General features: G+C 43.8%; 1 protein-coding gene across 6 annotated transcripts in view; it reads left to right on the forward strand.

Annotated features, from left to right (window-relative positions):
* The window catches only part of SETDB1 (SET domain bifurcated histone lysine methyltransferase 1), a 32,360-nt gene that overhangs the window by 14,068 nt on the left and 1,612 nt on the right, over positions 1–16,680 (forward strand). For 5 of the 6 annotated variants that reach the window (XM_044239175.1, XM_044239174.1, XM_044239176.1 and 2 more), the window contains 15 exons: positions 707–806; positions 1,917–2,042; positions 2,211–2,412; positions 2,918–2,991; positions 4,041–4,231; positions 5,375–5,504; positions 6,158–6,332; positions 6,416–6,574; positions 8,057–8,683; positions 9,118–9,234; positions 13,483–13,652; positions 14,496–15,124; positions 15,970–15,998; positions 16,107–16,239; positions 16,469–16,634. In XM_044239175.1, the coding sequence (XP_044095110.1) occupies positions 707–806; positions 1,917–2,042; positions 2,211–2,412; positions 2,918–2,991; positions 4,041–4,231; positions 5,375–5,504; positions 6,158–6,332; positions 6,416–6,574; positions 8,057–8,683; positions 9,118–9,234; positions 13,483–13,652; positions 14,496–15,124; positions 15,970–15,998; positions 16,107–16,239; positions 16,469–16,634 (3,028 nt within the window). The remainder of the gene's footprint in view (positions 1–706; positions 807–1,916; positions 2,043–2,210; positions 2,413–2,917; positions 2,992–4,040; positions 4,232–5,374; positions 5,505–6,157; positions 6,333–6,415; positions 6,575–8,056; positions 8,684–9,117; positions 9,235–13,482; positions 13,653–14,495; positions 15,125–15,969; positions 15,999–16,106; positions 16,240–16,468; positions 16,635–16,680) is intronic. The other variant, XM_044239178.1, reaches the window with a different exon arrangement.

Raw genomic sequence — 16,680 nt, forward strand, 5'->3', positions numbered from 1 at the left:
GAGACTGGCATTGGGCTCTCTGCTCAGCAGGGAACCTCCTTCCCCCTCTCTCTCTGCCTGCCTCTCTGCCTACTTGTGATCACTGTCTGTGAAATAAATGAATAAAATCTTTAAAAAACGAAAAAAGAATATGAAGATGGGAGAAACTTCTGGCCTGATCATTCCATCACTTCAGCCATCAAGATAATCAGCCCTGTGGGTTCCAGTCCCCTAATAGGTGTTCTGAGGATGCAGCAGAGGTTCCTTAGAGATGCATGCACTAAGTGCTGTATAAATGTAGAATTTAGCAGCAATCCACTAGGTGAGATTAATCAAGGAAGGTTTCTAAAGCTGATTTCTGAACCAGATTTATAAGGGCAATTTTGCCTAGTAAAGTAACCATACCTTCTCAACCGTAACTCATTCTATTCGGTTTTTTGAAAGACAAAGTTCTGGGGTGCCTGGATGGCTCAGTCGGTTAAGCATCTGCCTTCAGCTTAGGTCGCGATAACGAGGGTCCTGGGATCAAGCCCCACATCAGGTGCCCTGCTTGGCAGGGATCCTGCTTCTCCCTCTCCTGCTCCCCCTGCTTGTGTGCTCTGTCTTCCTCCCTCTCTGTCAAATAAAATCTTTGGGGGGAGAAAAAGAATTTTGAAAGACGAGTTCTTACTCTCAGGGCTAAGCCATGCTATTTTAAACCTTGTTTCCCTCATCACCTTTCTTACAGCTCCGTGAAGCTATGGCTGCCTTAAGAAAGTCTGCTCAGGATGTCCAGAAGTTCATGGATGCTGTCAACAAGAAGAGCAGTTCCCAGGATCTACATAAAGGTTAGGGTCTGGAGTTATCTCAGCATAGAGAGTGGGGGCAGAGATGGGAAGTGAATTCCTACAGAGATTTCATGGGTAACTGGCTCTGTTTTAGCATCAGAATTCTCTTCCACCTATGTGGGGTTCTTTAAACACCACAGGTTTTCCTTGTCTTGCTTAAGTCTTGTCTGCTGATTTTCTAATGTGTGGTGGCTTTATCCAAATATTTTCTTAGCTCTGTGCTCATGACCACTTCTAGATGGCATTTAGAAGAGAGGAACTCAAGGGCGCCTGGGTGGCTCAGTGGGTTAAGCCGCTGCCTTCGGCTCAGGTCATGATCTCAGGGTCCTGGGATCGAGTCCCGCATCAGGCTCTCTGCTCAGCCAGCAGCCTGCTTCCTCCTCTCTCTCTCTCTGCCTACTTGTGATGCCTCTCAGTCAAATAAATAAATAAATAATCTTTTAAAAAAAAAAAAAAGAAGAAGAGAGGAACTCAAACTCTCTCTTTTTTTTTTTTTTTTTAAGATTTTATTTATTTGCCAGAGAGAGAGTGCACATGCACAAGAAGGGGGAGTGGCAGGCAGAGAGAAAGGAAGAAGCAGGCTCACCACTGAGCAAGGAGCCTGATGCAGGACTCAGTCCTAGGACCATGGGATTGTGACCTAAACCAAAGGCAGGCATTTAACCAGTTGAGCCACCCAGGCCTCCCGCAACTCAAGATCTTAAAAAGAGATCTAAGGGAAACTTTGTCCAATAGGGCTGTTGATAGCTCTCCAATGGAAAATTGTTTTATAAATACTACTTAGCACTTAATGAGTGTAATTAATATTGTTAAAAAGGAGTTGGAGATACTTGGTTAAAGTGAGATGTTCTTGAATTACATGTGAATTGCAATTATGCAAGTATTTCCTGTTAGCAAAAATAGTTGAGTGCTCGCTTCGGCAGCACATATACTAAAAAAAATAGTTGAGTCAGCTATGCTTTTTGTCTGCTCGAGAGAGCAGCAAAAGTGACTAAGGATCAGTGATTACCTCCATTTTCATCAGTTACTATATTACACTCTCTTTACTTTCCCATTTACTTCCCATATCTATGTCATATTTTTTTAGAACATCTTTGCTTTCTTTTGTAGGAACCTTAAGTCAGATGTCTGGCGAACTGAGCAAAGATGGTGACCTTATAGTTAGCATGCGCATCCTGGGCAAGAAGAGAACTAAGACATGGCACAAAGGCACCCTTATCGCTATCCAGACGGTTGGTATGTTCAAGCTAGAAGAAGTGCTAATGAAAGGCAACCTGCAGGTCTCCATTGCTGATCATTTCTTTTCCCCACAGCCTTGCCTTTTGTCTCTCATGTAGCAGTCAGGATTTACACAGAAACTGATGGTTTTTAAAAATTTTTGTTCATTTTTTTCCCTTTACTCAGGACCAGGAAAGAAGTACAAGGTGAAATTTGACAACAAAGGGAAGAGTCTCCTGTCGGGGAACCATATTGCCTATGATTACCACCCTCCTGCTGACAAGCTCTTTGTGGGCAGTCGAGTGGTGGCCAAGTACAAGGATGGGAATCAGGTCTGGCTCTATGCTGGCATTGTAGCTGAGACACCAAACGTCAAAAACAAGCTCAGGTACCTGAACAGAGGATTGTAAAGAGAGTGGAGACCAGTAGCAAAGCACCTGCCCTATTCAAACCATAGTCCATATTTCACAATTAGCTTTTGTGACCAGAAGCCCTTGCTTTTTTTTTTTTTTTCTTTTTTTGCAACAGAGGTCATGTGGGTGATTCTTCCTCTTTTTTTCTCAAGAAAAACTTGGAGGTAAAACTAGGAGGAGAGTCATTAAGATTGTTTAATGGCTGTTAGGGGAATAGGAAGGAAGGGGAAACTAAATGGTTTTAGCAAAATAGGAGTCTGATAGTGAAACAAGAATGAGTAGGTTTTGGAAAAGTGGAGGTAAATTGGTTAGATTGAGGGAGAATTCCTAACTCTTGGAAGAGTAATAGGAAGGAAGTAGTACACCAGAACATTTTCCCAGGAGTATGTCCTATTGTGATCAAGAGTAGGAGCTATGAAATTTCTGTAGGTCGTGTTAAATATAACCCCTGATCTTTCTGCTATCGCTCTTTACTTACAGGTTTCTCATTTTCTTTGATGATGGTTATGCTTCCTATGTCACACAGTCTGAACTATATCCCATTTGCCGGCCACGTGAGTGTCCCTCCTTCCTTTCTGAGTTTTATCCATTTCCTGTTCTACCTTACATTTCTTCTTAAGATAATCAGTTGAAAAGCCCTGAAAGGAAAAGAAAAGAAAATGGAGGGAGGAAGGCAGGCCCTGATATTTGTGGTGCTTCCATCTCAAAGGGTGTAAGTTTGATTAATGTCTTTTGGGAGATAACAGTTCTGTTTGCTTGTCTCTAGTGCTGGATCTTTGTAGTTGAAGAGTGGGATACTAGGAAATCATGACTGACCTTGGGTGGATTCTCATATTGTAGTTGTGTTTTGATTTTGTTTCTGAGTGATTTAGGTTTAAGGAGATGTTGTTTCTTTCCTAGTCTTGTCCTTCATCTAACATTTGTATAAATCTGTAGCTGCATAGTGCTCTCTGCAGAAGCTGAGTTAGATGGAGTTTTCATAGTGCCTTCCATACTTGTGTCTCTGGCTTGGGAACAGACTCTACAAAGCAGTTGTTTTTAATTACAAAAGAGTTAACTAACACTGATCCCTTTCCATATAACAGGGCGGTAAATACATTCTGGGTCCCTTAAAAGTAGCCTGATATAGAATGAGAAGGAAGGACAATTTTTTTTAATCAATTTCATGATGCCACCTGATCTTTTTTATTTATCTCTAGTCTTATATCAGGTTAGCAAGAATTTTCACTTGAATTTTCCTAAACAAAACATCCATTTTTATGAAATAAGTGACTCACCTATATTTGCATATTGCATATTGCTTAGTTAGTATTGATTTGGTTTTGCTTCTCAGGTTATGTTTTCTTTCTTTATTTTTCTCTCCCTCCCAACTTGAAAAATGGCCAGCATCTCCTTGCCAACCATTTGTTTTTTTCCTATCAAGATAAGCCTTGGGGCGCCTGGCTGGCAAAAATGGTAGAGCATGCAACTCTTAATCTTGGTTTCATGAGTTCAAGCCCCACATTAAGCACAGAGATTACTTTAAACAAAAAAAAAAAAGAGAGAGAGAAAGAGAGGCCTGCTCCACTTGCCCTCTCTCAGCCCTCCTTCTTCCTTGGGACAGTGAAAAAGACTTGGGAGGACATAGAAGACATCTCCTGCCGGGACTTCATAGAGGAGTATATCACGGCTTATCCCAACCGCCCCATGGTACTGCTCAAGAGTGGCCAGCTTATCAAGACTGAATGGGAAGGCACATGGTGGAAGTCCCGCGTCGAGGAGGTGGATGGCAGCCTAGTCAGGATCCTCTTCCTGGTACTGTTCTTCCCGGAGTTTTGGACACAAGGCTCAGAGTGGGATGGGGGCGCATAAGAGGCAGTAATGAGGATGATTTTGTAGTCCTCCATAATTTTCCCTTTTCTTATGCTATCTGTTTTCACTGTTTGGGGGCAAATTTTACTTTATCTTTTTGTTTCTCTCTGGTGGTTATTGAAAATTCCTGGGGCACCTAGGGTGGCTCAGTCCATTAAGCTCAGGTCTTAATCTTGGGGTCCTGGGAGCAAGCCCCACATAAGGTTCCCTGCTCAGCAGAGAGTCTGCTGCTTGCTCTTCCTGTGCCTCCCCCTTGCTTCCCTACTCGTGTGCACACATGCTTGCTCTCTTTTAAGAAAATCTTAAAAAAAAAAAATCCCAAATTTAACTGTGAGCTAATTTGCATATTGGTTTGTTTTTCTCTCTCTCAGAATATTTACATTGCATATAGGCATAGAGAAGACAGTTCCAATTGTCCAGGATCAGGGTTTTGGTAGCATAGTGAGACAAAAAGGAGGCATCAAAGAATTAGAGGTCCTGATGATCTTTTTTTTTTTTTTTTTTTAGGATTTTATTTATTTGAGAGAGAGCGTACAAGCAGGAGTTGGGGAGGAGTGGAGGGAAAGGGAGAAGCAGACTCCCCACTGAGCAGGGACCCTCCCCACCACCCATGCAGGGCTCCATCCTGGGACTTTGCGATCATGACCTGATTGAAAGGCAGATGCCTAATTGACAGCCACCCAGGCTCCCCCTGATGATCTTTCAAGGCCCAGTTTAACTCTTGGATCTTCTGTACCTGTCCTCTTCTCCCCTTTCATGCCTTTCTTAGAGTTCCAGTCTTTGAGCTATCCTCAGTCTTTTGTTCCTTAAGGCCTTAATGATCTGTGTCACACCACTTATACTCAATATAAACATCTGTCTCTCCTGTAATTTTTTAAGTGAAGAATATGTGATTTTCTTTTTCATTTTCCTGATGGCTGTCATGGAAACTGGAACATAAGTTTATTGAGTAGTTAGGGAATTTGGCATTCATCAGGGAGATTTCTTTCAAGGAGCACATGGAGGCATATTCTGCACAGATGGCAGGATATAGATTCTAACCTTTGCTTCATTTCCCTCCAACCTTCCTTCCTCCCAATCCCCCAGGATGACAAAAGATGTGAATGGATCTATCGAGGCTCTACGCGGCTAGAGCCCATGTTCAGTATGAAGACATCCTCAGCCTCTGCACTGGAGAAGAAGCAAGGAGGACAGCTCAGGACACGTCCAAATATGGGTATGTCTTGAAAGACACCGAACGGGAGGAAAGAAACAGGCAAAGCAGCAAAGGAGAGTGTGTACAATAGCTATCCTTTGTTTACCAGGATGACACCACTGACTCATTGGAAACAGGAGGTGTGTCCTGAGTAGTTTCCAGTAGTACGTGGTGCCTCCACTTAGTGCAATGGCTCTGATTCATTCTAAATGACCCCATAAAAATCTGAAACAACTGGCTTAGGGGTGGATGTGGTAGTATAGTTACCTCTGTTATCCACATGAGAATTATCTGCTTTGTATGTGATTCATTGTCAGTTCTTTTAAAAGCCTGGACAGCTTTTGTTTTTATATGTTCCTGGCCTACTTTTTGGTTGATTTTTCCTGATATCATTAGTTGATCAAAGAATTTTTTTTAAAATTTTTCACCAAAGAATAATCTAATTACCAGCATAAACTGTGTTTGAGGCAGAAAGATAAAGCCTTACTGGGTTGAAGCCAGCCTGTGCCAGTGTTTTCACTCATTGGTTTAAATAATGGAACGACAGTCTTGACACTTACTCAAAATGTTTCCATTGCTGCTTGTGTATATTATGTAAATTGATGATTGGGTATGTGCATGAGTATACATGACACAGCTGTCATCTTCAGTGGTCAGTTTCCTCTTTTCTCTAGGTGCCGTGAGGAGCAAAGGCCCTGTGGTCCAGTACACCCAGGATCTGACCAGTACTGGGACACAGTTCAAGCCAATGGAGCCCCTGCAGCCTACAGCCCCTCCTACCCCCCCTGTCCCTCCTGTCCCACCTGCCCCACCTGCACCCCCTCTGTCCCCACAGGCAGGTGACAATGAGTGAGTGATATTCTTTCTTATTTACTAATTTCTTTCACATTGCATTTTCTGTATTCTTTACTGTATGATGTTTAATCTCTTAGCAGCTTAGAAAGTCAGCTTGCCCAATCTCGGAAGCAGGTAGCCAAAAAGAGCACATCCTTCCGGCCAGGATCTGTGGGCTCTGGTCATTCCTCCCCTACATCTCCAGCACTCAGTGAAAATGTCCCTGCTGGGAAGCCTGGTAGCAACCAGACATACAGGTGAGAAACTCCCAGGCTTTCTGTGGGGAGGTGGCAGCATGGACTAAATACTCACTGGGGACATTCTTGGTTCCAAGGGGCTTAGTTAAGGCTATGATGGTGAGGAGTTGGACTTGAAAGCTTTCTTGTTTTTTGGTTTTTGTTTTTGCCTTTTTTTTTTTTTTTTTTTTAAGATTGATTTATTTGAGGGCACCTGGGTGGCTCAGTGGGTTAAGCCTCTGCCTTCAGCTCACGTTATGATCTCAGGGTCCTGGGATCAAGTCCCACATCGGGCTCACTGCTCGACAGGGAGCCTGCTTCCTCTCTCTCTCTCTCTCTCTGCCTGCCTCTCTGCCTACCTGTGATCTCTCTATGTCAAATAAATAAATAAAATCTTTAAAAAAAAAAGAGAGAGATTGATTGATTTGAGAGAGTACACCCATGTAAGTGTGGGGAAGGGCAGAGAGAATCTCAAGCACACTCCACACGTGTGGAGTCTGATACAGGGCTTGATCTCAGGATGCTGAGATCATGACCAGAGCCAAAATAAAGTCAGACATTTAATACTCACTGAGCCACCCAGGTGATCAGAAAAGAAAGCTTTAACTTGGGAAGTTTCCAACAAACAGGGTGTGAAAATAATTAGAAATGAGGTGCCTGTGGGGCACCTGGGTGGCTCAGTGGGTTAAGCCTCTGCCTTCAGCTCAGGTCATATCCCAGAGTCCTGGGATTGAGCCCTCCATCGGACTCTCTGCTCAGCAGAGAGCTGCTTCCTCCTCTCTCTTTCTCTGCCTGCCTCTCTGCCTACTTGTGATCTCTGTCTGTCAAATAAATAAATAAAATCTTAAAAAAAAAAAAAAAAGGTGCCTAGAAATACGGAATCACTAAAAGTCATTTATTTAAAACTTTTCATTGAACGTGGTGTCATAATTGGTTCAGTAGAAAGGGATTACTCCTGCCTCTTTCCTTGAATCACAGTCTGTAGGACACATAAAAGGGGGAAAATACTGGTAGTAAACTGGACTGTATGTCTGTAACTCACAGGCAAAAAAAATTTAGGAAAAGGTATACTGTTGTGGCGCCTGGGTGCCTTGGTTGAGTGTCTTCCTTCAATTCGGGTCATGATCCAGGGTCTTGAGATCAAGCCCCAAGTTGGGCTTCCTGCTCAGCGGGAAGCCTGCTTCTCCCTCTCCCACTCCCTTTGCTTGTATTCCCTCTCACACTGTCTCTCTCTCTGTGTCAGATAAATAAATAAAATCTTAAAAAAATAATAATAATAAGGTATACTGATGAGGTGGAGATATTTTCATTCAGTGAAGAGTAACCAGGACCTCTTAGTGTCCAAGTTTGTTAAAGCAAGGGAAAACGTGACTTCCTTGTGTCATCTGTGGCTTCCCGGGCACAGCTGTTTGAAAGATGAGTGAGCTAGCCAGCTGCAGGGGGCCTTCTGCAGCAGAAGGGTCCTCTTGCCCTCTTACCTGATCTCTCACGTGTCTTTTGCAGACCACCATTAGGCTCAACAGCCTCTGCCCCAGCAGCACCCCCAGCACCCCCAGCACCTCCCGCCTTCCACGGCATGCTGGAGCGGGCCCCAGCAGAGCCCTCCTACCGAGCCCCCATGGAGAAGCTCTTCTACTTACCTCATGTGTGCAGCTACACCTGTCTGTCCCGAGTCAGACCTATGAGAAGTGCGCAGTACCGGGGCAAGAATCCTCTGCTGGTCCCACTACTCTATGACTTCCGGCGGATGACAGCCCGCCGCCGAGTTAACCGCAAGATGGGCTTTCATGTTATCTATAAGACACCCTGTGGCCTCTGCCTTCGGACAATGCAGGAGATCGAGCGCTATCTTTTTGAGACTGGCTGTGACTTCCTCTTCCTGGAGATGTTCTGTTTGGATCCTTATGTTCTTGTGGACCGCAAGTTTCAGCCCTATAAACCTTTTTACTATATTTTGGACATCACTTACGGGAAGGAAGATGTTCCCCTATCCTGTGTCAATGAGATTGACACAACCCCCCCACCCCAGGTGGCCTACAGTAAGGAACGAATCCCGGGCAAGGGTGTTTTCATTAACACGGGCCCAGAATTTCTGGTCGGTTGTGACTGCAAGGATGGGTGCCGTGACAAGTGAGTTGGTAGGGTAATTGCTGGCCCTGCCTCCAACTTTGTTATCCTTGTCTTTCCTTTACCTTGTTTCTCCATTTGTTTCCTATTTACATCCTCCCTCAGCTGGAGCTCCTGCCATAAGGCCTCCAATGAAGCAGTGAGAGAGGCTTGGGTCTGACATGTACCCCACTGCATGACCCTGGGTACACATGCCCTGTGTTTGTTTTTCTCTGATTCTCCCCCTTTTTCCTTTGTGTCCCTCCATTGTGCTTTCAGTTGCCACTTGGTTTCATTCTGTCTTCCTTGTGGTCTGTCATGTTCTTACTGTCTTTTCCCTTCTCATTTACATGTATGACAAGAAAAATTTCACTGTTCTCCCTATTCTTTTGTAGTACTTCCTACCTCTAAAGAAAGTCTCACAGCTCTAGCCGTCATACCCTTCTGTCTTAATTCAGGTCCAGATGTGCCTGTCATCAACTAACTATCCAGGCCACAGCCTGCACCCCGGGCGGCCAGATCAACCCTAACTCTGGCTACCAGTACAAGAGACTAGAAGAGTGTCTGCCCACAGGGTAAGTAGGGGAAAGTGAAGCACTTCACAGACAGAGTTCTAAAAATTGGAACCAAAAATAGAGTAACCGAAACCAAGTGTTTTATCATTTAAATCTTACTGAATTTCCAGCACATGTTTCTTTTTTGGGCTTTCTTTTAAATGAAGACTTCTAATGATTGAATAGGATCTAGCAGTTGCAGTTAAAAGTGTTCTCCATTACATAGTTGTATGTATATCTTAACAGACTGCAGTTATGGTGGCAAGGGAGATGTGTTCAGAGAGAAGCATGCAGGGACCTGATTATATAGGACTTAGTAAACGAGAATAAAAATTAGAAACAGGGGTGCCTGGGTGGCTCAGTGGGTTAAAGCCTCTGCCTTCAGCAAAGGTCATGATCCCAGGGTCCTGGGATCGAGCCCCGCATCGGGCCCTCTGCTCAGCGGGAAGCCTGCTTCCTCCTCTCTCTCTGCCTGCTTCTCTGCCTACTTGTGATCTCTGTCTGTCAAATAAATAAATAAAATCTTTAAAAAAAAAATTAGAAACAAATCATGGTGCAATAGGAAACTGTTATAGAATTTCAAGCAGGCAAATGATGCCATCTACTTTTTGAAGGTTACCATGGCTTTGTGGAGACTGGGTCTTAGGGCAGCAAAAGTAAAACTGGGAAATCCACTTAGGAGATTAGGCAAGAGGTGGTGGTTGCTGGGCCTTGTTCTAGAATGCACACAGCAAGTAGAGCTGAAAGAGGGTAGAGTTGGGCTTCATTTGGAGGTAGAGCTGCAGAACTTGATTGATGGAGTGGGAGGGAAGCAGCAGAATCAAGGTCAAGTCCTCTGAATTTTATACTTCAGCAATAAAGTGGGTGTTGGTGCTTTTTACTGAGATGGAGGTCTGGAGGAGTTGCAGGTCTGGAAGAAACTCAGCTTTTTCTCTGGCCATATTATGTTTGAGGTCCCTCCTAGGCACTCCAAGGAGAAATATCAAGAAGGCAGTGAGACTTCTGGAGAGAAGTATAAGGACTGGACATAAGGAATTAGGAACCCTGAACACAAGTAAGAGGCAGTATTTAAAGCCTGGATGAGTTTACCTAGAGAAAATATTGATACTAGATAAGAAAAGGGGCCCTAGCAGTCATCCCTGTGTTCTCCAATCAGAGACTGGGCAGAGGAGGTGAAACCAGTATATAAGATTGAAAAAGGCAGGCAAAGACTCAGACAATGAAAGAGGGGGATATAAAACTTGGTAAAATGGTTATATACAAACATGGAAACAAACCTGGTACTCAAGATACATAATTAGCAGAGAGAACAGAAGAAGAGAAAAACATCAATGAAATAATGCAGAAATTTTCCTATAATTGAAGAAGGGTCTGTTTCCAAATGAAAAATGCCAGTCATGTCCCAGCATAACAGATGAAAATAGATCACCACTAAAAAATATTATAATAAAATGAATTCATTGTGTCCACAGAACACTGAAGACAAACTATAAATCCTAAAAGCTTCTAGAGAAGAGAAATAGAACAAAAAAATAAAGACTCAATGTCTTTGGCCTTCTCAAAATGACATGGGAAGCTAGATGGAAATTAAGGACCCTATTCAGAATTCTGAGGAGAAATTACTTATAACCCAGAGTTCTAAACCCCAGACAATGAGTTTTAAGTGTTAAACTAAAGACATTTTTTAGACATGAAACACTTCAAAATTGTCAATTTAGTTTCCTTCCCAGAGAAAGTTAATTGGAGGGGCACCTGGGTGGCTCAATTGGTTAAGCACCTGCCTTTGACTCAGGTCATGATCCCAGGGTCCTGGGATGGAGCCCCATGTTGGGCTCTCTGCTCAGCGGGGAGCCTGCTTCTCCCTCTCCCTGCCGCTCCCCCTGCTTATACTCTCCTCTCCTCTCTGTCAAATACGTAAATAAAATCTTAAAAAAAAAAAAAGAAAAGAAAGTTAACTGGAATTATTTGCCATAAGGGGAAAAGTCAAGAGAGGGGAAGACATTCTGATCTAGGAAATAGCAGCTCCAACACAAAAAGAGGATTGAGGGAGAACCCTGGAGGTGGTGGGGTGAAGGGGACTTGGCTGACAGCCACACACCAGATGGGACAGCCAGTGTGCGAGCAGTGCAGATCCAGCTGCAAGAGAAGCTCCGGAAGAACAGGCTTAGTAGAAAACCTGTATGTCTGAGGATCTTCACAAGAGATGAAGGATGCCAGGGAAGTCAGGAGATGAATTTGTGCTGAAAGCAAATTGAAAGCTAAGCAAAGGGAAAGACAGTTACTGGCTTCAGCTGCATCACTGTGTCATTTATGTTTTAATTATAATAAAACTTGAGTCTTGTAACAACATCCAGATTTGCTAATTCTGGGCAGTAGATGAATGTCCATTATGTCCTTTTTCGTGTTTGAAATGTTTCATAGAAATATTTTCAAAGAATCACAAATAATATGTCACTTCCTTGCCTAAAACTCTAATAGCTTCCCACTGCATTTTGGATTTCATTCTAACTCTTAATCTTGGGCCACAAGACACTGCTTATCTGGCCCCTTCCTATCTCTCTCCCTCCAAAACTGTTCTAACCACGCTGATATTCTTCAGTTACTGAATCTAGTTTGCCTGGTGTTAGCCAGTCTACCTCAGGGGCCTTCGTACATGCTGTGCCCTCTGCTTGGCGTCCGTCCAGTGTTCGTTGCATGGTTATCTTCTTTAACCTTGAGCTCTCAGCTTTAATCTTACCTCCTCAGAGAGACCTTTCCTGACGCTAAAACTAGGTCATTTTCACTCCCTTAATGCTCTCATTGAGCAGTCCTTTTGTGTTTTTTATAGGATCTGGAGCAGCTTGAATTTATATGTTGACTTGCTTTTGTTCTTGCTTTTGTTTTTGCTTTTCCATTAGCGCATAAGCTCCATGGGGATGGGAACCTGTCTTGCTCACCGTGGTATGACCGGCATCTAACTGACCCAGTACCTGGCACATAGGAAGCATTGTTGAATGAATGAGTGATACAGTATACCTACTGTGAAAGGTTCCTTTGGTGGTGATTAGACCTAAATTCAAATTCTGACTTCATCCATTCTAAGCTGATCTTGTATTTTAGCTGTAAACAGGAGAATTGAACAGAACAGCCCCATTGAGGCTTTAGGGGACCTAACGAAGTTGCTTCTTGAGATGGTGCTGGTTACATGGTGTGTTCAGTTTGTGAAAATTCATTGAGCTGTAGACATGTATATGTTCTTTCCACTGTGTACATTATGCTTTCATTGTTTTATTTTTAAGGAATCTCTACACTCAGTGTAGGGCTCCAACTCAGGACCCCCGTGCCTAAGTCGCATGCTCTACCCACTTAGCCAGATGGGCCCCCTAGTTTCCATGTTTTTTTGAGGTTAAAAAAAAATCCTGTAGGGCTGCTCCGAGGTTAGAATAGAGAACATATATGAAGCATATTGGCATAATGCCAAACACAAAGTATATGTTCAGCAGGTAGGAGCTGCTTTAATAATCTTTGTCCAAAAGGATAGGACCAGTGTCATCAACTCTCTAATTATACTGGTGTCCTCTTTCCAGAAGTAGATGTCTCCCAAATCTCCGTGTCAGGAAACTTAAAGTGAAATCCCAATACTGAACAAAGTAGATGGAGCAGAAATATTGATGCCTGAGAAGATGGCAGTTTTCTCCGTAAAACTATTTGCTAGATAACTTTGATAGTTTATTTTTTAAATACTTAATCTATGCAGTCCTTAAACTTAATAGATCGTTGAACTCCCTGAGAGGAAACGTTATGAGTTCCAGTATGTAGAAAGCCCTGGGTGGTTAGTAAATGTTCACAGAGTGAAAGAGTGAAAGTCTGCTATGCCAGAACTTTTGTTCCAATTCCTCCTCTTTCCATATCTATTATATTGGCTTCTGCCTGTCCCACTCATCTTTATTTTATATATCTCTTTCTATAAATTGATGTAGTCTGTCTACATATTCTAACAGCTCTTAATCTTTATTCACATCAGTTTGCTCGCTTTCCTCCAGGTGTTTGGCGTTCTGCTATTCACTGTTAACTAGTGTGATAAATACCTCCATGAATCACTTTTCCCCCTTCTGAGTTATTTCCTTGGGCTCTATTTCCAAATGAATCAAAGAGCATGGACAGTTCAGTACATTGACTCGCTTAGATCACTACCTATTAAATGATGATACCTTAAGAATTGTTACAGTTCTGTGGGCGGAACGGATCTAGTAATCATGTTATGATTGAGTTTATTGTCCCTCCTCCCAGAGTCTATGAGTGTAACAAACGCTGCAAATGTGACCCAAACATGTGCACAAACCGGCTGGTGCAGCACGGACTCCAGGTTCGGCTACAGCTGTTCAAGACACAGAACAAGGGCTGGGGTATCCGCTGCTTGGATGACATTGCCAAAGGCTCCTTTGTCTGTATTTATGCAGGTTGGTGATGAAATGAAAGAGTGGCCTCTGGGGTTAGGACATGGTAGGGAATTGAATCAGAAGCTAAACAGAAGAATGAAATGCTTGACATGTGAACTTGGGAGAAAGAGGAGGCCAGGATGTTCTTATGTAAAGAACAGGACAAGTGATGTGCCTGTCTGGGTAGACTAGGAAGGGACAGAGAGCTTTATAAGAACAAGAAGGAAAAGGGATGAAAGTGGACATGAGGATTTTTTTTTTATTATTAACATATAATGTATTATTTGCCCCAGAGGTACAGGTGTGTGAACCATCAGGCTTACACATTGCACAGCACTTGCCATAGCACAAACCCTTCCCAATTGGACGTGAGGATTTTTCAGACGAGGGACATGGGAGCAGGGCCTGGTGTGTCATTTCCTCCCACGTCTCTCCACCCAGAGGCTTTTAGCATAGCTGCAGACACCCTTTTGGTAAACCAAGTGAAGAGGAAGACGGGATGGCAGAAAGGGCAAGATTTAAAACTAGAGTTAAGGGGCGCCTGGGTGGCTCAGTGGGTTAAGCCTCTGTCTTAGGCTCGGGTCATGATCCCAGGGTCCTGGGATTGAGCCCCACGTAGGGCTCTCTGCTCAGCAGGGAGCCTGCTTCCTCCTCTCTCTGCCTACCTGTGGTCTCTGTCTGTCAAATAAATAAATAAAATCTTTAACAAAAAACTAGAGTTAAGACACTGAGGTGACAAGGGAGAGCCTGTAATAGAGGTGTCTTGACTGCGTGTCAGTGTCTGGGTATTGCTGGAAGGACCCCTATACTTTATAAAAGATCCTCATAACCATGGAATATGCCTTTAATTCTCTTCATTCCCAGGCAAGATCCTGACAGATGACTTTGCAGACAAGGAGGGCCTGGAGATGGGTGATGAGTACTTTGCCAATCTGGACCACATCGAGAGCGTGGAGAACTTCAAGGAAGGCTATGAGAGTGATGCTCCCTGTTCCTCTGATAGCAGCGGGGTGGACTTGAAAGACCAGGAGGATGGCAACAGTGGTACAGAGGATCCCGAAGAGTCCAATGATGACAGCTCTGATGATAACTTCTGTAAAGATGAGGACTTCAGCACCAGCTCTGTGTGGCGCAGCTATGCTACCCGGCGGCAGACCCGGGGCCAAAAGGAGAACGGACTTTCTGAGACCGCTTCCAAGGACTCCCGCCCCCCAGACCTTGGCCCCCCACATATTCCTGTCCCTCCAGCAATTCCTGTAGGTGGCTGCAATCCGCCTTCCTCTGAAGAGACACCCAAAAACAAGGTGGCCTCGTGGTTGAGCTGCAATAGTGTCAGTGAAGGTGGCTTTGCTGACTCTGATAGCCGTTCATCCTTTAAGACTAGCGAAGGCGGGGAAGGCCGGGCTGGGGGAGGCAAAGGGGACGCTGAGAAGGCCTCTACCTCAGGGCTGGGCTTCAAGGATGAGGGAGACATCAAGCAGCCCAAGAAAGAGGTAAGTGGTGGCAGGAGACTCAAGAGCAGTGGCTTTTGTGTAACTGGTATAGTAATGTAATGTAACTTACTTTCACTCTTCATTCATTTTACTGGGTGGATATTTCTGTGGCAAACTGGATTATCGCCCCGGCCACCTGACCACTCAGCACATTCCTAGTGCTTAAAGAACCAAATTATTTTAAAAATCAACTTTGGGAAGAAGCATCTGGTTCATTCCAAAGTAAAGGATTTATAAGTAGTTTTTTAAAATTAAATGTTATATTTCAGGTTATCTGCAGCATTGATTCAAATTATCTGCAGCATTGCTGTCTTTTGTTATACTTAAAAACCAAGAATCGAGGGGGTTTTGGTGGTTCAGTTAGGCATCCAACTCTTGATTTCGGCTCCGGGCGTGATCTCAGGGTCATGAGATTGCGCCCTATGTTGGGCTCAAGTCAGCTTGAGAGTCTCTCCCTCTCTCCCTCTGCTTGCATGCTCTACCTCCATCCTGCCCCCCCCACAATAAATAAATCCTTAACGGGGAAAAAAAATGTTGATTCTAGATGTATTTTTATTGATGTTGGAACTTAGCACATTATGGGTGGTGAATTGTGTCCCTGTCCTTGTAAGATTCTACCCACAGTATTTGCCTTGAGCATCTTACGTCTATCATTGGAAAGTGTTAGAAACTCCCTTTTAGGTGTTGTGATGAGAGTATCACTGTTACTGTCAAGCTGCAGAACAGTCTCTAGCTAGCATACTTTTTTCTCACTAGCTGAGATCTTTGGGATCAAGTCTGATTGCTGGATTTGTTACCCAGGACCACTGAAAACACTTTTTAACCTTTCACTTGCTCTCTTCCAGGACCCTGATGACCGAAACAAGATGTCAATGTAAGAGCCTCTCTTTCTGACCTGTTTCCAAATCTGCCTTGTTTCAAGCCTATAAAAGACACCGTCATCTGACTCCCTCTCATCTCTCATTCCTTCCCCTTCCATTAGAGTTACTGAAAGCTCTCGAAATTATGGTTACAATCCTTCTCCCATGAAGCTTGAAGGACTTCGCCGCCCACCTAGTAAGACTAGTATGCATCAGAGCCGACGACTCATGGCCTCTGCTCAGTCCAATGCTGATGTAAGTGGCCTTCTCCCTCAAGCTGTACCTCACCTCTTCAGGGCCTTACTGTTAATTACCAATAAATGCCTTGGTTCTTTGGCTGTGACTTCTTGCTTCCTTTAACTTCAGCAAGCGTCTCATCTTTCTCTTGCTGTACTTAGTTTCTTCCTACCTAACTGTAGAAAGAGCAAGAACTTGAATGGGTCCTCTCCATTTATTCGTTTCTTCTCACCTTTGTGTTTCCCAGGATGTGTTAACATTGTCTAGCAGCACAGAAAGTGAGGGGGAAAGTGGGACCAGCCGGAAGCCCACCACTGGTCAGACTTCAGCCACAGCAATGGATAGCGATGATATCCAGACCATCTCCTCTGGCTCCGAAGCGGATGACTTTGAGGACAAGAAGAACATGTCTGGTATTCTGGAAGAATGTTGGGGGTAGTAGGAAGGAACGGTAGGAAA

Source organism: Neovison vison, chromosome 2 (assembly GCF_020171115.1).
Source record: "Neovison vison isolate M4711 chromosome 2, ASM_NN_V1, whole genome shotgun sequence".
NCBI lineage: Eukaryota > Metazoa > Chordata > Mammalia > Carnivora > Mustelidae > Neogale > Neogale vison.